General features: G+C 35.9%; 1 protein-coding gene across 1 annotated transcript in view; it reads right to left on the reverse strand.

Annotated features, from left to right (window-relative positions):
• Window positions 1-1,832: 1,832 nt before the first annotated feature.
• The window catches only part of LOC102807606 (uncharacterized), a 33,018-nt gene continuing 10,249 nt past the window's right edge, over window positions 1,833-24,601 (reverse strand). Inside the window, exons 3-8 of the mRNA XM_085494306.1 lie at window positions 23,183-23,341; window positions 14,571-14,638; window positions 12,324-12,438; window positions 8,442-8,567; window positions 7,220-7,321; window positions 1,833-4,928 (exon numbers count right to left, since the gene is read on the reverse strand). Of these exons, the coding sequence (XP_085350432.1) occupies window positions 4,779-4,928; window positions 7,220-7,321; window positions 8,442-8,567; window positions 12,324-12,438; window positions 14,571-14,638; window positions 23,183-23,341 (720 nt within the window). The 3' untranslated portion in view covers window positions 1,833-4,778. The remainder of the gene's footprint in view (window positions 4,929-7,219; window positions 7,322-8,441; window positions 8,568-12,323; window positions 12,439-14,570; window positions 14,639-23,182; window positions 23,342-24,601) is intronic.

Here is a 24,601-nt window from a genome sequence, read left to right on the forward strand (position 1 = left end):
AAAATCCTGTGTGTGTGAAAATGGCTGCCAAAATCCTGTGAGTGAAAATGGCTGCCAAAATCCTGTGTATGTGAAAATGGGTGCCAAAATTCTGTGTGAGTGAAAATGGCTGCCAAAATCCTGTGTGTGTGTGAAAATGGCTGCCAAAATCCTGTGTGTGAAAATGGCCGTCGAAATCCTGTGTGTGAAAATGGCCGTCGAAATCCTGTGTGTGTGAAAATGGCCGTCGAAATTTTGTGTGAGTGAAAATAGACTGTCAAAATCCTGTATTTGTGAAAATGGTCGTCAAAATCCTGTGTGTGTGTGTGAAAATGGCCGTCAAAATCCTGTGTGTGTAAAAATGGCTGTCAAAATCCTGTGAGAATCAAAATGGCCGCCGAAATCCTGCGTGAATGAAAATGATGGTTATAAAGTCAAACAATTTTTATCTGCTCATCTTCATATTTGTGAATTGCTATGAAATGTCAACCAAACTTCAATTTTGGCGTAACTAGCAAGTGCTATGTTCAAGATATGGGGTGAAATTAAATATTAAAAATTGATATACCAGATGTTAGTAATATTTCATAAATATGAAAAATTATGACAAGGGCATTGTTTCCTGCCATTTTAAAATCTAGCTGATAGTTTAGTTTGCTTATATATTACTGCACTATTAATTTGGAAATTGTATTTAATCCATGTAATATTATTCTATAAGGGACATTGAGATTAATACAGTATATGTATTAATTGAAAAACATGTTAGCTAGTACTTTTCTTGCCAAATGTTGCTATACTATTGAGTGTTAGGAACTTTTCATATTAACCATTTCAGACTTTTTTTTAGCTTTTATCAATATATTTTACAATTTAATTTTTTAATAACTGTTTTCTTAATTATGTAACTAACCTGTTACCAACTTGTAACGGTCATTGTTTCATACTGCAATGCACAGTGTATGGAGGCATGGTTGTAATGCTCAATAATTGACAACATTATAAAGCTTGGTTTTAGTTTAGCTAAGCTATTTGGTGTCTGAATCGGAATGTATGTGTTTGTGTGCTATACTGAGAATATAATGATTGGGCACTGCAATTGGTGTTCAAATAAACTTTTGACACAATAATGGTCGCCGAGATCTCATCGACAGTAAATGAATCTTAAGGCTTGTTTTTTTCTTGAATAGTGTTCCATTTTCCCCTCGACAACTGTTCCTCTGACTTATTTATCATATTTTGAACTGTGGACGTGATGAAGTGAAGGAATGGAACACTTTTTGAGGTGGTGTAACTCTCAACGGCATCTTGGCGGCCATTGACATCTAAGGTCTATTAGACAAAGTCAGGGTTATACTCGTAACTAGTGTTCACATGCCCACTTTTGCAAACTTTAAATAACAGTTAACCGAACTTCGAGTTACGGCAACATATATTTTTTATTTTGTTTAAAATTGTATTTTTCCCATAATTTGAAGTTCGGTTAACTGATAATTAAAATTCGAGTTAGTAAATTTGAACTTTAAAGGGCGGCAGTTGTCATGCCGCATCCTGTTCGATATGGGACTCGTAGCAACGTATACAACGCGTGTAAAATACATTGTTTATTTACATGAAATTCGAACACGCGTTGTGCGACGACCACCGCGCTTTAAACAAAATTCAAAGTTTGAGTTACTAAATGTGGATGCTTAACAAAAATAAAAATATATGTTGCCTGTAACTTTAAGTTCGATTAACTGTTAAAGTTCAACTTACAATTCGGGTGTGGCTTCTGACGTGGTCATTTTTGTAACTCAATTTTTTCGTAACTCCATCAATTCAGCATCTCACTTATAATAGAAATATATATATTTTTTTTACATTTATTTATTTATTCAGTAATCTTCCTTTTTTAAATACAATACATTTACTAGAGAAAATAAAGCACATCCATATTTAAGAAAAAAAATAATTGACATAAAAATATAGATATAATACACAAATATAACACAATAGACCATTTTTCGTTCACTGCGAGAATCACGCGTTATGCGTGAAATTGAACGTAAAAACAGGACAAACAAAGGTCATAGCGTCGTAGTGGCGTCAAACATCGCGTGGGATTCGACAAACGCGAAAGTATTTTGGGGGACATTTCCATGCTTAATAATGTGCTGTCCACATTTGATGATAGACAATTTCGATTAAGTAAGGGTATTCGGAAGCAATATTCCTCTGTCGAAGATCGGCCGGTCGATGTGAGTTACGAAATAAAGAAATTCTAGTTCAAAATCAAATCGTTCGATTTTTGCGGCAGACGTTCGACGCGCGTCTTTCATGCATCTCGCGAGATCTCGCAATTTTACGGAAAATCCCCAATTATTGTTTGCCTCCCTCAAGAAATTATTTATACCAACCACATTAAAGACAAAGCAATACGATATTGAAGATGAAGTTTATATCGTTACAGACTAGCTACTACACTGATGAAAGCGATACTGTGTACACTGAATTTACCGAAGAAATCTCACTTTCAAGGCTAAAAACAATTAATTAATTTATTCATACTAACCATCCTAAACTAATTAGACACGGTATTTGAAAGCGTGTTTTGAAAAACACAAACTGCATTAACTTTTACTGCCTAATCTTATGTTATTTTAATGTTCTGTTTTTTACCTTACATTTTAAAACTTTCAGCCAAAATTGAATTTGTAATTTCATTACGGTGTGATACTAAAGCTTTATTATTATAAAGTTGTATTTTAAATTTATTTTAAATATTATACTATAAATCCACATACCAGCATCCTATTAAAAAAGAAAACACTTTCCACTTTGACATGCTTTGAAAAAAAAATGGCTGACAGGTCAGAGGTCATTGTCTCAAATAATGCATTTTAGATGTGAAAATAAAGTTTCATCTTTTGTCAAAACAGATTACTTTTACATTGGAATATTTAAAAAGAAAAATTAATTATTAAAGTAGTTAAATCATAACTAGTAGGATAGCAAAATGAATATTAATTAGCTCATGAATATTAATGACCTCATGAATATTAATTAGCAACCAGAACTCTGTAAAATATAACATTATGTATCATCAGAAAAAAACATTTGTGTTTCTTGTGCTTGTGAGGTCGACAACTTGTTGGCTCATTCACATCTGGTTCACTGCATATGGGGTTTAAAGGGCAGTGGTCTTTAGAGCGCACATGTACAACATTTGTGTTGACAAACATTAATTTCCCACAATGCAATGTGCTCTTCTAATGTAAATTATGAGCACAAGTTTTAACCAAGGTGGGACGTACACTATCGTGAGTATTGTGCGATTTGATAGCTTCTGATCACCGAAGAAATTACTTATTCAAAGCTTTGTAACATCTCTGTTTGTACCCTATTGTTTTGCGTAACAGTCAAAGTCGCCATCTTTGTTTATATGAGTCACATATCTCGCAGGTGGGACGTACACTACCGTACGTATTGTACGATTTGATAGCTTCCGATCACCGAAGAAATTACTTATTCAAAGCTTGGTAACATCTCAGTTTGTACCCTATTGTTCTGTGCAACAGTCAAAGATGCCATCTTTGTTTATATGAGTCACATATCTCGCAGGTGGGACGTACACTACCGTACGTATTGTACGATTTGATAGCTTCCGATCACCGAAGCAATTACTTATTCAAAGCTTGGTAACATCTTAGTTTGTACCCTATTGTTCTGCCTAACAGTCAAAGTTGCCATCTTTGTTTATACAAGTCCCATCTACTACCCACGAAATGCCTAAATAACATAGTGGATTATATGACATATAATTTAGAATTCTATGAGACGCTGCAAGTGATAAATTGTCAATACTGTTGGGGTTAATTATTCACTGGGTTTTAATTTTGCTTATTTCGCTGACTGAAAAATGCGATAAATTAATTAAAACCCAATGAAAATGTAAAATTTAGCATAGAACACATTATCTAAATGATAAAACTGTCAATTTAAAACCCACTGCTTGAAATGCTAAATCATTGAAATTTAAAGGCAGGGAAAATTAGTTATTTTTCAGTAACCCTTAGATGAAAATGGCCGCCGAGATCTCGTTCAGAGTGAGACAATCACGTTTTGTCTATTCTAATAATCCATCAGTGGACGCCATAATGCGAGAGTACCGGGGTAAGTATCACTATTCACAATCAAACGTTAGAAGGCCGTCTTCACACAGTTTTCTGTTCTACTGGTATATAAAGATGCAAATAGCAAGTACTGAAAGTTCATTTTCTGTTATTTTCTGAATATTTACTAGCGGTTTTAAGATGAGCGGCTGTTGTGCTATTGATCAGAATGTTGAATCTGTGCAAAACTCCATAAAAAGGTGAATTCAAAAACACGCCGCTTAGAACTTCTCGGTTTGAACAAGATCGTCGGCCATTTGCATTTAAGTTATACTAATTACAAGACTTTGTTAGTGCACTCAAAGTGTAATCTAACCAATGTCATATAAATGTTGTACACGAGTTCCCATGGTTACCAATGAGCTCCATACTGTAAAATAATTTATTTTCCCTGAAGGAATGATCAATCGAAAATAAAATCCAGCAAATATACCATTTCTTTCTGTAGATTCAACTCGACAGAAGTCGGTGAAAATAAATTCCATACAAAACACCCAAAAAGTTTTTTTTTTTTTTTTAAATGTTTTTGTACCAGGCAACAGTTCCGGACATTGTATGTCACTGTTATCTCTCCTGACTCAGTGAAAATTAACTTCAGCTAGAATAAAGTATTTTACAGTACCTTACCTGAGAACAAAAATGAACTCAGGAATTGTGATACTCATTTAGTATGTACTTTATTTTATCTATGGAAATATTACATCCTGATATCACCAATACAACATTCTTGTCTTTGTATTCATCTGCCACAGATAGAAATGCTGCAATGGGTAGAGCTCCAGATGTTTCAATAACCTGCAATGCAGATATACAGGGAATGTTGTAAGGTTGATTATTACATGCAGTCACAAGAAATATGTGTTTCAAAGTAATAACTGGTACAACACCAGATGTTTCAATAAACAGCAATGCAGACAGACATACACAGACAGACACAGGGAATATTGTATGGTTAATAATTACATGCTGTCATAAGAAAAATATGTTTCAATGGTAAAACACCAGATGTTTCAATAACCAGCAACACACACACACAGACAGACACACACAGACAGACAGACACATACACATAGGGAATGCTGTAAGGTTGATTATTACAGTCACAATAAAAATATGTTTCAATGTAATAACTGGTAAAACACAAGATGTTTCAATAACCAGCAACGCAGACACACACATACACAGACAGACACAGGGAATATTGTAAGGTTGATTATTACATGCTGTCACAAGAAAAATATGTTTCAATATAATAACTGGTAAAACACAAGATGTTTCAATTAACAGCAAAACACGCAGACAGACATGCACAGACAGACAGACACATACACACAGGGAATGTTGTAAGGTTGATTATTACATGCAGTCACAAGAAAAATATGTTTCAATGTAATAACTGGTAAAACAAGATGTTTCAATAACCAGCAACACACGCAGACAGACACACACACACACACACACACACAGACAGACAGACATATTCACACAGGGAATGTTGTGTAAAGTTGATTATTACAATCACAAGAAAAGGAACTGTTTGCACAAACAAGAAAACTAAAAATGTACAGATAAGACGCCACTACCGTAAATAAAAAAATACATTGGTCACACTCATCCAGTGTTATGGGGAAACCTGAATTGTCATTGCATATTACAGTGTATGACATGGTGGGAGTGCATGTGTACAAATCCTCAGTTGTCGCTGGGTTGGTGTGGCTTGTTAACTGTTGTATATATCTGGTAGCAATGCATATGTGTAGGCTTCGAATACGAACACAACGTTCAGCACCACCAATGTTGTGAAACCGCATTGGTGATGCTGAATGTTACGTTGCATAAAACGCAAACTTCAATTGACCTCACTGTGATGTGTATGCGTTGTGAAATATGGAAAAGGAGCCCGAAGCATGCGCACTGCGTACACAATATGCTAATGACCTTTAACGAGTTTATGACGTAGACATATCTCATGAATATTTTTTGAAAGAAACGCCGGAATCATAAATTCAGTCTTACCCCCCCCCACTGTAGTTATTTGAAAACTGTAAACGCTTTCTATCATACGAAACTGGTCACCATATTTAACAACTATTTCTGCGTTTTACACTCAAGTCTACATGAGCGAAGGCAAGCCTCGATAGATCTTGATTGTATACAGCGCCACCAGTGGCTGTTCCCAGCTCCATGGGTCCAATTTCACCCCCCCCCCATGAATACGAATGATTGACTCCTTATATATTTTTTGATGCCAAAATTTTGTTTAAATATACTTTACAGTTACAAAAATGGTTGATTATGTAAACATGATGACAATGATGGAAAACTCACAGGCAATTGTACACTGGACACTGCAACATACTGTAAAACATGTCTTATCGCGAGCATGACTTTTTCGAGAATTTAAGGAGAGAACTGATTCCCTAATTCAAGATGTCGTTAATGACTTTATTATAAATTCAAAATGGCCAAGGCTTGGGGATTTGTATACAGTAATCCAGAACATAAAAAAATCTGGGGCGCTTCCTAATTACACTTGACAGTTTTTTTTGTTTTTATGGAGGTGATAACTGCATTTGTTTTGGCGCGCGACAGACAAGTATTGTGAAAACAGGAAATCAACAATGACAAGAGAGATTCGCTAAATCAACGTTTCGCTATTACGTCATTTTACCACAATTCGCTAAAATTGCATGTCGCTTTTTCAACATGTTTAAATTTGGTTCCTCAGAATTAGTTCAAAGTTGTGTTTATGCCATTTTCTTTAGCTGTTTTCACCGGCTCTTCAACCGGCGTTCCACAGCAGCTCGTGCAGAACCCATAGAAATACATGGTACAGTGGTGCAGGTCTTAGCAGCTTTAAAGCGAGGGAGCTAGTCGTCACCTACACATGTGTCAGGTGGCCATAGCGTGTCATTGTATACAAACAAGCGTCTACCCATGAGCCTTTGCGTTCTTAGTGTGTGTTGTCATCAACGCTCGGGACCCAATTTCCGTGTGTGCAGGTGACGACCTTCTCGCTTTAATAGAACAATCTGTGAAGTAGATTTCCCCCCAAGAATTGAAGACTGTTGTAGTACAACACTTACTCTATGATGATGCTCCATCATAAACATTACACCTTTTGCTGTTGCCTCCTCTGAACATGTGATCCATTTATCTACATATGATTTGCATATGTCAAAGGTCACCTTGAAAGGAAAAAATTTGATTTGCATATGTCAAAAGTCACCTTGAAAGAGAAAATAAAATGATTTACATATGTCAAAGGTCGCCTTGGAAGAGAAAAAATGTGATTTGCATATGTCAAAGGTCACCTTCAAGAGAAAAAAGTGATTTGCATATGTCAAAGGTCACTTTGGAAAGAAAAAAGCTAATGATAAAATAATGAATGTGGCAGACCTTCCAACCCATGTTGTGTTGATCCTGTGTCATCTCTACATTGAAGTTTAGTTTCAATAAATGTGCTATCTGATTATTGTGTGATGTACATTTGTGCATATTAATAGCCTAATTTGCATAGTAAATGTTAATCATGACTCCAATGAAGGTTAATCTATTTTACCTATCAATTACTTTAAAGGGAAACCTTCCAAGCCCAGGGATTGCACCAAAGAATCATGGGACACTATTATTTATGTTATTTACAAAGTTAATCTATCTTTTGTTATCCATTGTAATTTTAATCCAGAAAGTAAATTTGTTGTGAGATTAGGCTTAACTGGAAGGTGCCCCTTTAAGGGAAAGAGATATGACTAACATTTTTTGTAAGCATATATGGTCACATGATCTCATTAATATGCATAACTATAATACGGTTATATTATCAACAACCTCAAAGTAGAAGTCAGTTTTATGTAATGTTATGAATACATTTGTATAATTGATCATTGATTGATCATATTTTGTTCTGTTCAGGGGATTTGCTATTCTATTCTATTCTATTCCATTCTATTATAATCTATTAAAATCTATTCTATTCTATTCTATTCTAATCTATTAAATTCTATTCTATTCTATTCTATTCTATTAAATTCTATTCTATTCTATTCTATTCTATTCCATTCTATTATAATCTATTGAAATCTATTCTATTCTATTCCATTCTATTATAATCTATTCTATTATAATCTATTCTATTCTATTCTAATCTAATCTATTAAATTCTATTCTATTCTATTCTATTCTATTCTATTCTATTCTATTCTATTCTATTCTATTCTATTCTATTCTATTAAATTCTATTCTATTCTATTCTACTCTATTATAATCTATTAGATTCTATTCTAATCTAATCTAATTTATACATACACTATTTGTCTCGACACCTCCAGCTACACCATCACATATTGTGTCTTGTAATTCAAAGTCTTCAATCTTCCCAGCATCAACACACATCTGCATAGCATTATTAACTTCAGATTGACAACCAATAATCTAGATTGAAAACAAACATCTTTATTTGCATAATTGCATACTGTAAAAGAATTAACTCTGTTTTAATTTTGCTTATTTTGCTGACTGAAAAACATTATCATACATGTATATCAGTTATTTAATCTTAGACTGGCAAAGTCGTGACTTTTTTTTTGTTTCACAAAAAGAAATAATTAATTGTTTCCTTAGTCCTATAAGCGTGATCGCGAAAACTAACCTGACTGCTAAAGAAATCCTGCATAGAACACATTATCCACACGATAAAATTGTGAATTTAAAACCCACTGAATATGCCTGAAATGCTAAATGTGGATTTAGATTTATTGTCCAAATTAATATATATAAAGAAAGTACATGTACCTACAACAATACTGTAAAAGGATTAATTATTCACCGAGTTTTAATTTAGCTTATTTCGCTGACTGGAAAATGCGCTAAATTAAAACCCAGTGAATATGTAAAATTTAGCATAGAACACATTATCTAAATGATAAAACTGTGAATTTAAAACCCACTGAATACGCTTGAAATGGTGAATCAGCGAAATTTAAACCCAGTGAAAATTAGTCATTTTACAGTATATTGGAAAATGTATCATCACTGATTTTGGTGAAAATGAAGCATCATATTTCATAAATTAGTCATTTTACAGTATTTTGGAAAACGTATCACCACTGATTTTAATAGGTGAAAATGAAGCATCATATTTCATAAATTAGTCATTTTACAGTATTTTGGAAAACGTATCACCACTGATTTAGGTGAAAATGAAGCATCATATTTCATAAATTAGTCATTTTACAGTATTTTGGAAAACATATCACCACTGATTTAGGTGAAAATGAAGCATCATATTTCATAAATTAGTCATTTTACAGTATATTGGAAAATGTATCACCACTGATTTAGCATCGTCCGCCTGCACGGTGTTGCTCTGTTCGGACATTCCTCCCTCTACAACACCGTGCGGTAATTCTATTCATAACCGTGTATGTCACGTGGTTGCGCGATAGAAAGTTTACCGACCAATAGAAAGCTTTGTTACAATGACTGCCAGTTAGCGCTTGGAGCTTTGCGTTTCCGATGTCTTTGGCTTGAGCACCTAGTCTTCTATAATACTCAGCAGTAGCAACAACACTATTACCACGCTCGATGGTCGAAAGACCGGTAAACCATAATAACATAAGGATTTACTATTTCCAGTGCGACAAAAAACGAACACATCAGACTCGGCACTAAGTATAGTTTGAATAGCTTTGGTCTGAATATCTGTGAGTTGCATGATGTATGGATGTCGTCGCTGTATTGCCTCGACATCCAAGCCAAAAAAGCTTCCAGTGTGCGCAGCGACATTCATTCTCAGGTCAGGCATTTTCACCGCCTGGCAGAAAACGGTATTTTGGGACGGTTGTTGACACCCCCTGAACAGTGTAACAAGATTATCCCTACATATGCAACATATTTAAATTTGGTTGTTTAGGATTTCTTCAAATTTATGTTTGTGCTGTTTCTTCAATTTTAGCTATTTTCACGGGCTCGCACAGAGCCCATAGAAATACATGGCAGAGTGGTGCGCGTCTCGTGACTTTGCCCCGCCTTGAAGATTTTTAAGAGCTTTCCAAGCACGTTGTAGAAAGAAGCAATATGATTGGCTGTTGGTAAACTGATTCTAAACTGTGAGGCCATTGTCACATACACATAGTCCTAATGAAATGCTTCAAGGTGATAGTGGAGTGCTTCGCCGGAACATTCACCTTGAAAATTCAAGATGCTGATTTAGGTGAAAATGAAGCATCATATTTCATAAATAATTCATTTTACAGTATATTGGGAATGTATCACCACTGATTTAGGTGAAAATGAAGCATCATATTTCATAAATTAGTCATTTTACAGTACTCGTATGCACATCTAATATCTAGACTATACAATGTAGAATTACTTTTAAAAGGGAATTTTTAAAAATATATAAAAATAATAATAATATTGCATTCATTGTACTTCCAGTTTGTTTTGACTGTCTCACTACTATTTTTTATTTTCTATTTATGTTTAGTAAACAGAACAACCATTTAATATCTTGTAATCTGTGATTTACAGCACAGGGGTCAGACTTGATTAGTTGACCCCTATTCCATTTGTATATTTGGTTTCTATATTTTTTTGTGTGTTGTTAAGACTTACTTTTTTTTTGAAATCAACATTATCATTTTACTACGGTTCTGCAACAGGAGTGGGAAGTAACCTTTTTACCACCAGTTCCATATTTTCATCATAAATTCACAAAATAGTCAGTCGTTTATAGTCTGCATTTTTTTTTCAGAAGATTGGGACAAAAAAAGCCCAATTTTTTGAGTAAAAACTGAAATTTTACTTAAATTTTGTCTGTTGGCTCCAAAAAGAGGGTTCATTTCCAGAAATATTAAAAAATATGAGAAAAAAGTGCAATATGGATATGACTACATCGTTAACCTTTTAACCACCAGTTTCCTCTTTTCGTCACAAATTCACAAAATAGTATCGTTTATAGTCTGCATTTTTTTTCAGAAGATTGGGACAAAAATAGCCCAATTTTTTGAGTAAAAAATGAAATTTTACTTAAATTTTGTCTGTTGGCTCCAAAATTAGAAATATTGAAGAATATGAGAAGAAAGTGCAAACAAATTGTGGGCAAGAAAGTCCGGTGGTGGCCCAGACAGGTAGATTTTAGCAGGGACAAATAAAGTACATCATCATTTAGGAAAGATACTTTTATTTATTTTATTCAGTCTGATGAATAAAAGCAATATTAATTTTTAATTTCAATCCATGTGAAAATTGCTGGAAAAAAAAATGCATTTCTATTTTTTTTTTAAATTTTCCATATTTTATTACACTCTAATATAAAATGATTATTTTGAATAAGAAATCAATTTAAAATGGCCGATAGGTAGTCATTTTGCTCTATAAGTTGGTTTCATATTTCACTGTGTATGGAAAGATGCGATTGTTTACATTTTTCAACACGTACATGTGCAGTGACTGTTTAGCACAAACAGTCGGTCACATCGTAAATAGTGTGAAATGTTGTTAGTGTGTTCAAGTTAATTAACAACACTTAATGACAGTGTTAAATAGCAAAAAAAATTTCAAATCGTATCGTAAAATCTGTATTAGAAGCCGCATCTCTAATATAAGTCGCACCAATTCTTTTTGAACAATTGAGAACCAAAAATTCATCATTTCTCATATATGTAGATGCTCTAATAGAAGCCACATCTCCTCTGTTACATTGTACCATTTTAATAGAAGCCGCGATTTTTAATACAAATTTTACAGTAATATCCAACAAAACAATTGCATTATACTCGGTTATTCATATCGCATCTAGATGTTGTTGATAAACAAATACACGCAAACAGACATTGAATATGACTACATCTTTAACCTTTTCACCACCAGTTTCCTCTTTTCATCATAAATTCACAAAATAGTACCGTTTATAGTCTGCATTTTCCTTCAGAAGATTGGGACAAAAATAACCAAATTTTTTGAGTAAAAACTGAAAATTGACACAAATTTTGTCTGTTGGCTCCAAAATTAGGGTTCTTTTCCAGAAATATTGAAGAATATAAACAAAAAAGTGCAGAAAAATGTGGGTGAGAAAGTCTGGTGGTGAAAAGGTTAATGGTGACATCATTTCACAAGAGCAGTTAACTGTCAAAGTGACTTACTATTGGAGGAATAGAAATAAATTCGCATAAATTATAGTCCTACCTGTACTGATGGTTTAATGGCTTTAATATATGCAGCTATTCCAGAAATTAAACCACCTCCCCCGACTGGTACAAACACAGCATCCACATGAGGTAAGTTTTCCAAAATCTCAAAACTTAAAATAAAAAAACAAAACAGTAAATCATTCAAAAATTTTAATGTGATGATTCACTTGCTGACAAGCCATTCATATTTAAATGTTAGAAGAATGTGTTTTCAATAAATCAGGAATTTGTTTGAACAGGGGTGCAGCGCCCTCATGCCATGGCTATAAAAACAACCATAAAAATTCTGATTGACCAGGGATCACATGTGGCCACATTCTTCAACTGTGACCTGTCTGATAGTATTTTTGGCCCCAAAGAAGCCATAGAATGCTCCATTTTAACTTAGAATTATCAAAAACTCCACACCCTGGTAGGGAGAACCATATCTCCCCCACTTGATGGCATCGCTGAATTTCAGTGCTCTTGCAGTTTTTTTCTAGAAAAAACCCCTGATAAATCATATGCAAAATAATCTAAAAATTGGCTACACTAATATTAAAAATTTTACAATTTTTTGTGACAACAATAGGTTGTCCTTATAACACTACATATAAAAAAAAATTTAGATATGATGGAATGTTTCCAACATAGAAACCAATTGTAAAATACTCAAAACTTGCGTTTTTGATTAATTTTTGAATTAGTTAAGTGACCATATTTCTTTTTTTTTTTTCATAATTTAGAACATTTCTGAATATATGTTTTTAAAATGGTAGAAAAATACTTTAATAGTTGATTCTTGGATGGCAAGTGGTGAACTCCTCCATGCATGAGCTCAACAATATACTAAAATCTTGAACACTAGGGGGATGAATTTTCGAAGAGATTATGAACACTATTTGGAACTTTTGAAAGTTAATTGTTCAAGGAAGTACATTGTATCATCACTGTAAAAGGATTAATTATTCACTGGGTTTTAATTTTGCTTATTTCGCTGACTGGAAAATGTGCTAAATTAAAACCCAGTGAATATGTAAAATTTAGCATAGAACACATTATCTAAATGATAAAACCATGAATTTAAATTTATTGTCCAAATTTAACATATCTAAAGAAAGTACCAACAACAATACTGTAAAAGGATCAATTATTAACTGGATTATAATTTTGCTTATTTCGTAGACTGCGCTAAATGCGCTAAATTGAAACCCAGTGAATGTGTAAACTTGAGCATAGAAGACATCTAAATGATAAAACCGTGAATTTAAAACCAACTGAATATGTCTGAAATGGTAAATCAGAGAAATTTAAACCTAGTGAAAATTATCATTTTACAGTATATTGGAAAATGTATTACCACTGATTTTGGTGAAAATGAAACATCATATTTCAAAAATCATATTTTCCTCATTTTGAAACCCAAAATACCTGAGCATTGCAATGTTCTTCATTACATGTATGTTCATATTACAAAACAATATTTTTGTTGATTTCACCCACCAGCAGGATTGATCACTGTCATTCGCATACAAGACCTATTCTTCTTAACACAACAAGCCATTATCATATATCGTTTATTTAATCCTAGACTGGCAAAGTCAAACTTTTTTTTTGTTTCACAAAAAGAAATAATTAATTGTTCTTTTAGTCCTTTTTATAGCATGATCGCGAAAACTAACCTGATTGCTGAAGAAATCCCGACTGACGCATCTGCGGGCATTTGACTGCTATTAATTATTCATGATGTCATTGATTATTCATCAGTGGGTGTGTGAAAGTAAACATGACCTTTTAAAGGTTGGTTCGATTCGATCGCAGAGATGGATGCTTTAACTTTCTAAGTGCAAAGGCGATACTTTCATCCATGTTTACTGAAAACGAGTCGATTTTAATGTCCAATGTATATAAGTAGTCTTTCAAAATCGCCTGGACATAGGAAGTGAAAGGTCATGTACATTAACATAGATAAGATATGACGTTACAGCTGCAATCTGATTCGTTGTCAATGCTAGTCAACAACTTTTAACTAGCATAATCATCGGAGTGATTCCGCTCCGGTTTTCACTCCAATACAAGGGGTCTCCTGCAGATGCTTCCAGTCAGGACTCTTTCGCAGTCTAGCTAGTTTTTGCAATCATGTTAAAAAGGCTAAATTGTAAAACAAAAAAGAAGTCCAGTCTAATTTAACCCCTGAAAACACGCTCTTGACCAATTAGAATGACACATTCAGGCAATTAAAATGTTGGTACAATATAATTACCCAATGGTTTCGCTTCCAATTATTACGTCCATATCATTATACGGTGAAATATACTCAGTTCCAAATTCCTGTATAAAACATATCAGTAAATTTAGTTATAATCACGTTTATATTCAAGACCATTCATCCCACTCCAACGGTGAATCATTTTTCTTCAAACATCTCGAATAAAATGATTCCATATTCAACATGTACTGTAAAATACTTTATTTTCACTCAGTGAAAATAAATTCCATACAAAACACCCAAAAAGTGTTTTCAGCGAAAATTAATTTCAGTATTTTACAGTATATGTACTTGGAATAGTGGATGCAATGACAGGAGGAAACAAAATACTCTTTGTAGGACTAACAAGTCTTGTGGTTCTCTCGCTCTCAACGCGACCAACGCATCTAAGACATATTGCCACCACATATCCCCACACTTACATTAGCTTATTTCCTTGCTGCCTTCTCAATATCCACATTATTTAAGTCTTGTGGTTCTCTCACTCTGAATGTGACCAACGCATCTAAGACATATTGCCACCACATATCCCCACACTTACATTAGCTTATTTCCTTGCTGCCTTCTCAATATCCACATTATTTAAGTCTTGTGGTTCTCTCACTCTCAACGCGACCAACGCATCTAAGACACATTGCCACCACATATCCACACACTTACATTAGCTTGTTTCTTGCTGCCTTTTCAATATCCACATTATTTAAGTCTTGTGGTTCTCTCACTCTGAACGCGACCAACGCATCTAAGACACATTGCCACCACATATCCACACACTTACATTAGCTTGTTTCCTTGCTACCTTTTCAATATCCACATTATCTAAGTCTTGTGGTTCTCTCACTCTGAACGCGACCAATGCATCTAAGACATATTGCCACCACATATCCCCACACTTACATTAGCTTGTTTCCTTGCTGCCTTTTCAATATCCACAATATCTAAGTCTTGTGGTTCTCTCACTCTGAATGCGACCAACGCATCTAAGACATATTGCCACAACATATCCACACACTTACATTAGCTTGTTTCCTTGCTGCCTTTTCAATATCCACATTATTTAAGTCTTGTGGTTCTCTCACTCTGAACGCGACCAACGCATCTAAGACACATTGCCACCACATATCCACACACTTACATCAGCTTGTTTCCTTGCTGCCTTTTCAATATCCACATTATCTAAGTCTTGTGGTTCTCTCACTCTGAACGCGACCAACGCATCTAAGACACATTGCCACCACATATCCACACACTTACATTAGCTTGTTTCCTTGCTGCCTTTTCAATATCCACATTATCTAAGTCTTGTGGTTCTCTCACTCTGAACGCGACCAACGCATCTAAGACACATTGCCACCACATATCCACACACTTACATTAGCTTGTTTCCTTGCTGCCTTTTCAATATCCACATTATCTAAGTCCAACGCATCTAAGACATATTGCCACAACATATCCACACACTTACATTAGCTCGTTTCTTTGCTGCCTTTTCAATATCCACATTATCTAAGTCTTGTGGTTCTCTCACTCTGAACGCGACCAACGCATCTAAGACATATTGCCACCACATATCCCCACACTTACATTAGCTTATTTCCTTGCTGCCTTCTCAATATCCACATTATTTAAGTCTTGTGGTTCTCTCACTCTGAATGTGACCAACGCATCTAAGACATATTGCCACCACATATCCCCACACTTACATTAGCTTATTTCCTTGCTGCCTTCTCAATATCCACATTATTTAAGTCTTGTGGTTCTCTCACTCTCAACGCGACCAACGCATCTAAGACACATTGCCACCACATATCCACACACTTACATTAGCTTGTTTCCTTGCTACCTTTTCAATATCCACATTATCTAAGTCTTGTGGTTCTCTCACTCTGAACGCGACCAACGCATCTAAGACATATTGCCACCACATATCCCCACACTTACATTAGCTTGTTTCCTTGCTGCCTTTTCAATATCCACAATATCTAAGTCTTGTGGTTCTCTCACTCTCAACGCGACCAATGCATCTAAGACATATTGCCACCACATATCCACACACTTACATTAGCTTGTTTCCTTGCTGCCTTTTCAATATCCACATTATCTAAGTCTTGTGGTTCTCTCACTCTCAACGCGACCAATGCATCTAAGACATATTGCCACCACATATCCACACACTTACATTAGCTTGTTTCCTTAATGACTTTTCAATATCCACATTATCTAAGTCTTGTGGTTCTCTCACTCTCAACGCGACCAATGCATCTAAGACATATTGCCACCACATATCCACACACTTACATTAGCTTGTTTCCTTGCTGCCTTTTCAATATCCACATTATCTAATTCTTGTGGTTCTCTCACTCTCAACGCGACCAACGCATCTAAGACATATTGCCACAACATATCCACACACTTACATTAGTTTGTTTCCTTGCTGCCTTTTCAATATCCACATTATCTAAGTCTTGTGGTTCTCTCACTCTCAACGCATCTAAGACATATTGCCACCACATATATGCACACACTTACATTAGCTTGTTTCCTTGCTGCCTTTTCAATATCCACATTATCTAAGTCTTGTGGTTCTCTCACTCTGAACGCGACCAACGCATCTAAGACATATTGCCACCACATATCCACACACTTACATTAGCTTGTTTCCTTGCTGCCTTTTCAATATCCACATTATCTAAGTCTTGTGGTTCTCCCACTCTCAACGTGACCAACGCATCTAAGACATATTGCCACAACATATCCACACACTTACATTAGTTTGTTTCCTTGCTGCCCTTTCAATATCCACATTATTTAAGTCTTGTGGTTCTCTCACTCTGAACGCGACCAACGCATCTAAGACATATTGCCACAACATATCCACACACTTACATTAGCTTGTTTCCTTGCTGCCCTTTCAATATCCACATTATTTAAGTCTTGTGGTTCTCTCACTCTGAACGCGACCAACGCATCTAAGACATATTGCCACCACATATCCACACACTTGCATTAGCTTGTTTCCTTGCTGCCTTTTCAATATCCACATTATTTAAGTCTTGTGGTTCTCTCACTCTCAACGCGACCAACGCATCTAAGACATATTGCCACAACATATCCACACACTTACATTAGTTTGTTTCCTTGCTGCCTTTTCAATATCCACATTATTTAAGTCTTGTGGTTCTCTCACTCTGAACACGACCAACACATCTAAGACACATTGCCACCACATATCCACACACTTACATTAGCTTGTTTCCTTGCTGCCTTTTCAATATCCACATTATCTAAGTCTTGTGGTTGTCTCACTCTGAACGCGACCAACGCATCTAAGACATATTGCGACAACATATCCACACACTTACATTTGCTTGTTTCCTTGCTGCCTTTTCAATATCCACATTATCTAATTCTTGTGGTTCTCTCACTCTCAACGCGACCAACGCATCTAAGACATATTGCCACAATATATCCACACACTTACATTAGTTTGTTTCCTCGCTGCCTTTTCAATATCCACATTATCTAAGTCTTGTGGTTCTCTCACTCTCAACACGACCAACGCATCTAAGACATATTGCCACCACATATATGCACACACTTACATTAGCTTGTTTCCTTGCTGCCTTTTCAATATCCACATTATCTAAGTCTTGTGGTTCTCTCACTCTGAACGCGACCAACGCATCTAAGACATATTGCCACCACATATCCACACACTTACATTAGCTTGTTTCCTTGCTGCCTTTTCAATATCCACATTATCTAAGTCTTGTGGTTCTCTCACTCTGAACACGACCAACACATCTAAGACACATTGCCACCACATATCCACACACTTACATTAGCTTGTTTCCTTGCTGCCTTTTCAATATCCACATTATCTAAGTCTTGTGGTTGTCTCACTCTGAACGCGACCAACGCATCTAAGACATATTGCGACAACATATCCACACACTTACATTTGCTTGTTTCCTTGCTGCCTTTTCAATATCCACATTATCTAATTCTTGTGGTTCTCTCACTCTCAACGCGACCAACGCATCTAAGACATATTGCCACAATATATCCACACACTTACATTAGTTTGTTTCCTCGCTGCCTTTTCAATATCCACATTATCTAAGTCTTGTGGTTCTCTCACTCTCAACACGACCAACGCATCTAAGACATATTGCCACCACATATATGCACACACTTACATTAGCTTGTTTCCTTGCTGCCTTTTCAATATCCACATTATCTAAGTCTTGTGGTTCTCTCACTCTGAACGCGACCAACGCATCTAAGACATATTGCCACCACATATCCACACACTTACATTAGCTTGTTTCCTTGCTGCCTTTTCAATATCCACATTATCTAAGTCTTGTGGTTCTCTCACTCTCAACGCGACCAACGCATCTAAGACATATTGCCACAACATATCCACACACTTACATTAGTTTGTTTCCTTGCTGCCCTTTCAATATCCACATTATTTAAGTCTTGTGGTTCTCTCACTCTGAACGCGACCAACGCATCTAAGACATATTGCCACAACATATCCACACACTTACATTAGCTTGTTTCCTTGCTGCCCTTTCAATATCCACATTATTTAAGTCTTGTGGTTCTCTCACTCTGAACGCGACCAACGCATCTAAGACATATTGCCTCCACATATCCACACACTTGCATTAGCTTGTTTCCTTGCTGCCTTTTCAATATCCACATTATTTAAGTCTTGTGGTTCTCTCACTCGCAACGCGACCAACGCATCTAAGACATATTGCCACAACATATCCACACACTTACATTAGCTTGTTTCCTTGCTGCCTTTTCAATATCCACATTATCTAAGTCTTGTGGTTCTCTCACTCTGAACGCGACCAACGCATCTAAGACATACTGCCACAACATATCCACACACTTACATTAGTTTGTTTCCTTGCTGCCTTTTCAATATCCACATTATTTAAGTCTTGTGGTTCTCTCACTCTGAACGCGACCAACACATCTAAGACACATTGCCACCACATATCCACACACTTACATTAGCTTGTTTCCTTGCTGCCTTTTCAATATCCACATTATCTAAGTCTTGTGGTTCTCTCACTCTGAACGCGACCAACGCATCTAAGACATATTGCCACCACATATCCACACACTTACATTAGCTTGTTTCCTTGCTACCTTTTCAATATCCACATTATCTAAGTCTTGTGGTTCTCTCACTCTGAACGCGACCAACGCATCTAAGACATATTGCCACAACATATCCACACACTTACATTAGTTTGTTTCCTTGCTGCCTTTTCAATATCCACATTATCTAAGTCTTGTGGTTCTCTCACTCTCAACACGACCAACGCATCTAAGACATATTGCCACCACATATCCACACACTTACATTAGCTTGTTTCCTTGCTGCCTTTTCAATATCCACATTATCTAAGTCTTGTGGTTCTCTCACTCTCAACGTGACCAACGCATCTAAGACATATTGCCACAACATATCCACACACTTACATTAGTTTGTTTCCTTGCTGCCCTTTCAATATCCACATTATTAAAGTCTTGTGGTTCTCTCACTCTGAACGCGACCAACGCATCTAAGACATATTGCCACAACATATCCACACACTTACATTAGCTTGTTTCCTTGCTGCCCTTTCAATATCCACATTATTTAAGTCTTGTGGTTCTCTCACTCTGAACGCGACCAACGCATCTAAGACATATTGCCACCACATATCCACACACTTGCATTAGCTTGTTTCCTTGCTGCCTTTTCAATATCCACATTATTTAAGTCTTGTGGTTCTCTCACTCTCAACGCGACCAACGCATCTAAGACATATTGCCACAACATATCCACACACTTACATTAGTTTGTTTCCTTGCTGCCTTTTCAATATCCACATTATTTAAGTCTTGTGGTTCTCTCACTCTGAACACGACCAACACATCTAAGACACATTGCCACCACATATCCACACACTTACATTAGCTTGTTTCCTTGCTGCCTTTTCAATATCCACATTATCTAAGTCTTGTGGTTGTCTCACTCTGAACGCGACCAACGCATCTAAGACATATTGCGACAACATATCCACACACTTACATTTGCTTGTTTCCTTGCTGCCTTTTCAATATCCACATTATCTAATTCTTGTGGTTCTCTCACTCTCAACGCGACCAACGCATCTAAGACATATTGCCACAACATATCCACACACTTACATTAGTTTGTTTCCTCGCTGCCTTTTCAATATCCACATTATCTAAGTCTTGTGGTTCTCTCACTCTCAACACGACCAACGCATCTAAGACATATTGCCACCACATATATGCACACACTTACATTAGCTTGTTTCCTTGCTGCCTTTTCAATATCCACATTATCTAAGTCTTGTGGTTCTCTCACTCTGAACGCGACCAACGCATCTAAGACATATTGCCACCACATATCCACACACTTACATTAGCTTGTTTCCTTGCTGCCTTTTCAATATCCACATTATCTAAGTCTTGTGGTTCTCTCACTCTCAACGCGACCAACGCATCTAAGACATATTGCCACAACATATCCACACACTTACATTAGTTTGTTTCCTTGCTGCCCTTTCAATATCCACATTATTTAAGTCTTGTGGTTCTCTCACTCTGAACGCGACCAACGCATCTAAGACATATTGCCACAACATATCCACACACTTACATTAGCTTGTTTCCTTGCTGCCCTTTCAATATCCACATTATTTAAGTCTTGTGGTTCTCTCACTCTGAACGCGACCAACGCATCTAAGACATATTGCCACCACATATCCACACACTTGCATTAGCTTGTTTCCTTGCTGCCTTTTCAATATCCACATTATTTAAGTCTTGTGGTTCTCTCACTCGCAACGCGACCAACGCATCTAAGACATATTGCCACAACATATCCACACACTTACATTAGCTTGTTTCCTTGCTGCCTTTTCAATATCCACATTATCTAATTCTTGTGGTTCTCTCACTCTGAACGCGACCAACGCATCTAAGACATACTGCCACAACATATCCACACACTTACATTAGTTTGTTTCCTTGCTGCCTTTTCAATATCCACATTATTTAAGTCTTGTGGTTCTCTCACTCTGAACGCGACCAACACATCTAAGACACATTGCCACCACATATCCACACACTTACATTAGCTTGTTTCCTTGCTGCCTTTTCAATATCCACATTATCTAAGTCTTGTGGTTCTCTCACTCTGAACGCGACCAACGCATCTAAGACATATTGCCACCACATATCCACACACTTACATTAGCTTGTTTCCTTGCTACCTTTTCAATATCCACATTATCTAAGTCTTGTGGTTCTCTCACTCTGAACGCGACCAACGCATCTAAGACATATTGCCACAACATATCCACACACTTACATTAGTTTGTTTCCTTGCTGCCTTTTCAATATCCACATTATCTAAGTCTTGTGGTTCTCTCACTCTCAACACGACCAACGCATCTAAGACATATTGCCACCACATATATGCACACACTTACATTAGCTTGTTTCCTTGCTGCCTTTTCAATATCCACATTATCTAAGTCTTGTGGTTCTCTCACTCTGAACGCGACCAACGCATCTAAGACATATTGCCACCACATATCCACACACTTACATTAGCTTGTTTCCTTGCTGCCTTTTCAATATCCACATTATCTAAGTCTTGTGGTTCTCTCACTCTCAACGCGACCAACGCATCTAAGACATATTGCCACAACATATCCACACACTTACATTAGTTTGTTTCCTTGCTGCCCTTTCAATATCCACATTATTTAAGTCTTGTGGTTCTCTCACTCTGAACGCGACCAACGCATCTAAGACATATTGCCACAACATATCCACACACTTACATTAGCTTGTTTCCTTGCTGCCCTTTCAATATCCACATTATTTAAGTCTTGTGGTTCTCTCACTCTGAACGCGACCAACGCATCTAAGACATATTGCCACCACATATCCACACACTTGCATTAGCTTGTTTCCTTGCTGCCTTTTCAATATCCACATTATTTAAGTCTTGTGGTTCTCTCACTCGCAACGCGACCAACGCATCTAAGACATATTGCCACAACATATCCACACACTTACATTAGCTTGTTTCCTTGCTGCCTTTTCAATATCCACATTATCTAAGTCTTGTGGTTCTCTCACTCTGAACGCGACCAACGCATCTAAGACATACTGCCACAACATATCCACACACTTACATTAGTTTGTTTCCTTGCTGCCTTTTCAATATCCACATTATTTAAGTCTTGTGGTTCTCTCACTCTGAACGCGACCAACACATCTAAGACACATTGCCACCACATATCCACACACTTACATTAGCTTGTTTCCTTGCTGCCTTTTCAATATCCACATTATCTAAGTCTTGTGGTTCTCTCACTCTGAACGCGACCAACGCATCTAAGACATATTGCCACCACATATCCACACACTTACATTAGCTTGTTTCCTTGCTACCTTTTCAATATCCACATTATCTAAGTCTTGTGGTTCTCTCACTCTGAACGCGACCAACGCATCTAAGACACATTGCCACCACATATCCACACACTTACATTAGCTTGTTTCCTTGCTGCCTTTTCAATATCCACATTAGGTAAATCATGTTTGATGACCTTAGCATTGTATTTCAGAATGCGACTTGATTTGGCCTCAGTGATACTCTCAGGTACGTTAGCAGTCAGCTTCACACCATATGTCTGGCATGCCAACGCCTACAAAACAATAAAAACAATAATAAGGACAAAACAATATACCAACAATACAATATAACAAAAAAAAATAAAAAAAAAATAAATAAAAATAATAACAATAAAAACTATAAAAACAACAAAACCACAATATAAAAAAAAAATACAAACATCAAAACAATAAAAAATAATAAAAAATAGAAAAATAATAAAAACTACAAAAACTATAAAAACAATAATAACAAAACAATATAACAAAAAACTAGAAAAACAATAAGAACAACAAAACTATAAAAGACCTAGAAACTCAATGGCAGAATTGAAAAAAAAATCAAAGAAAGCTTAGAAAGAACTCCTGTGTGCTGAGAGTATTGGAGACACATTAAAAATTAATTCAAAATTACTTGTACTTGAGATATTAATTATGCAAATCAGGTAATTAATAAGAACAGATAAGAGTGTAAAACTAATAAGGTCTGCACAATGTAACAGATCATCTATGTACCAAGTTTCATTGAAATGGAATAATTAGTACTTCAGATATCAGTGTTAAGCTTAAAACTGATTAATTATGCTAGAGCATCTATATACAAAATTTCATTGAAAAGTGATGATTAGTACTCGAGATATCAGTGGAAAAGCTAAAAATAAACTAATTATGCAAATTAGGTGATTAATATGCACAAATACTGATCCAAAAACAATCGATCTCTGCATAGTTCTTGAGTATGTAACAAGTTTCATTGCAATGTAATGATTACTACTTGAAATATCAAAATTTGAAAATCAATTACCTTAAAAACTATCTGTTCTGTGCAGTGTCCTATGACATCCATGTATGAGCTTTCATTGAAATATGATGATTAGAACTTGAGATATCAGTGGAACAGACGGACGCACACACAGACACACTATTAAACTGCAGACTCCCATTGTGTGCTTCGCACACAGGAGTCAAAAATGCACAGAAAAAAATTCTGTATGGAGCAATAACAGAAAACAAAATTTGCTAGGGAGAAAATATCACACACAGAATAAAAAAAAAATTGGCACAAAGCTAAGTGAAGGGAAAAAATATTTTGCATAATTTTTCTGTCATTGCTTCCCTAGATTCTATTGGTCCATCCCTAAATGGATGTAAGTGATGTCATTTACAAGCAGGGTTGATATTGATCATCCACAAGTAAAAAGTTATATTTTAAAGTGATGGTATCATCACTTGCGCACACTCACGAATTGATTTCCAAGTGATCGTAACAAGGCACGCTAAAAACGAAGGACGAG

Source organism: Saccoglossus kowalevskii, chromosome 20 (genome assembly GCF_978046115.1).
Source record: "Saccoglossus kowalevskii chromosome 20, keSacKowa6.1, whole genome shotgun sequence".
Classification (NCBI taxonomy): domain Eukaryota; kingdom Metazoa; phylum Hemichordata; class Enteropneusta; family Harrimaniidae; genus Saccoglossus; species Saccoglossus kowalevskii.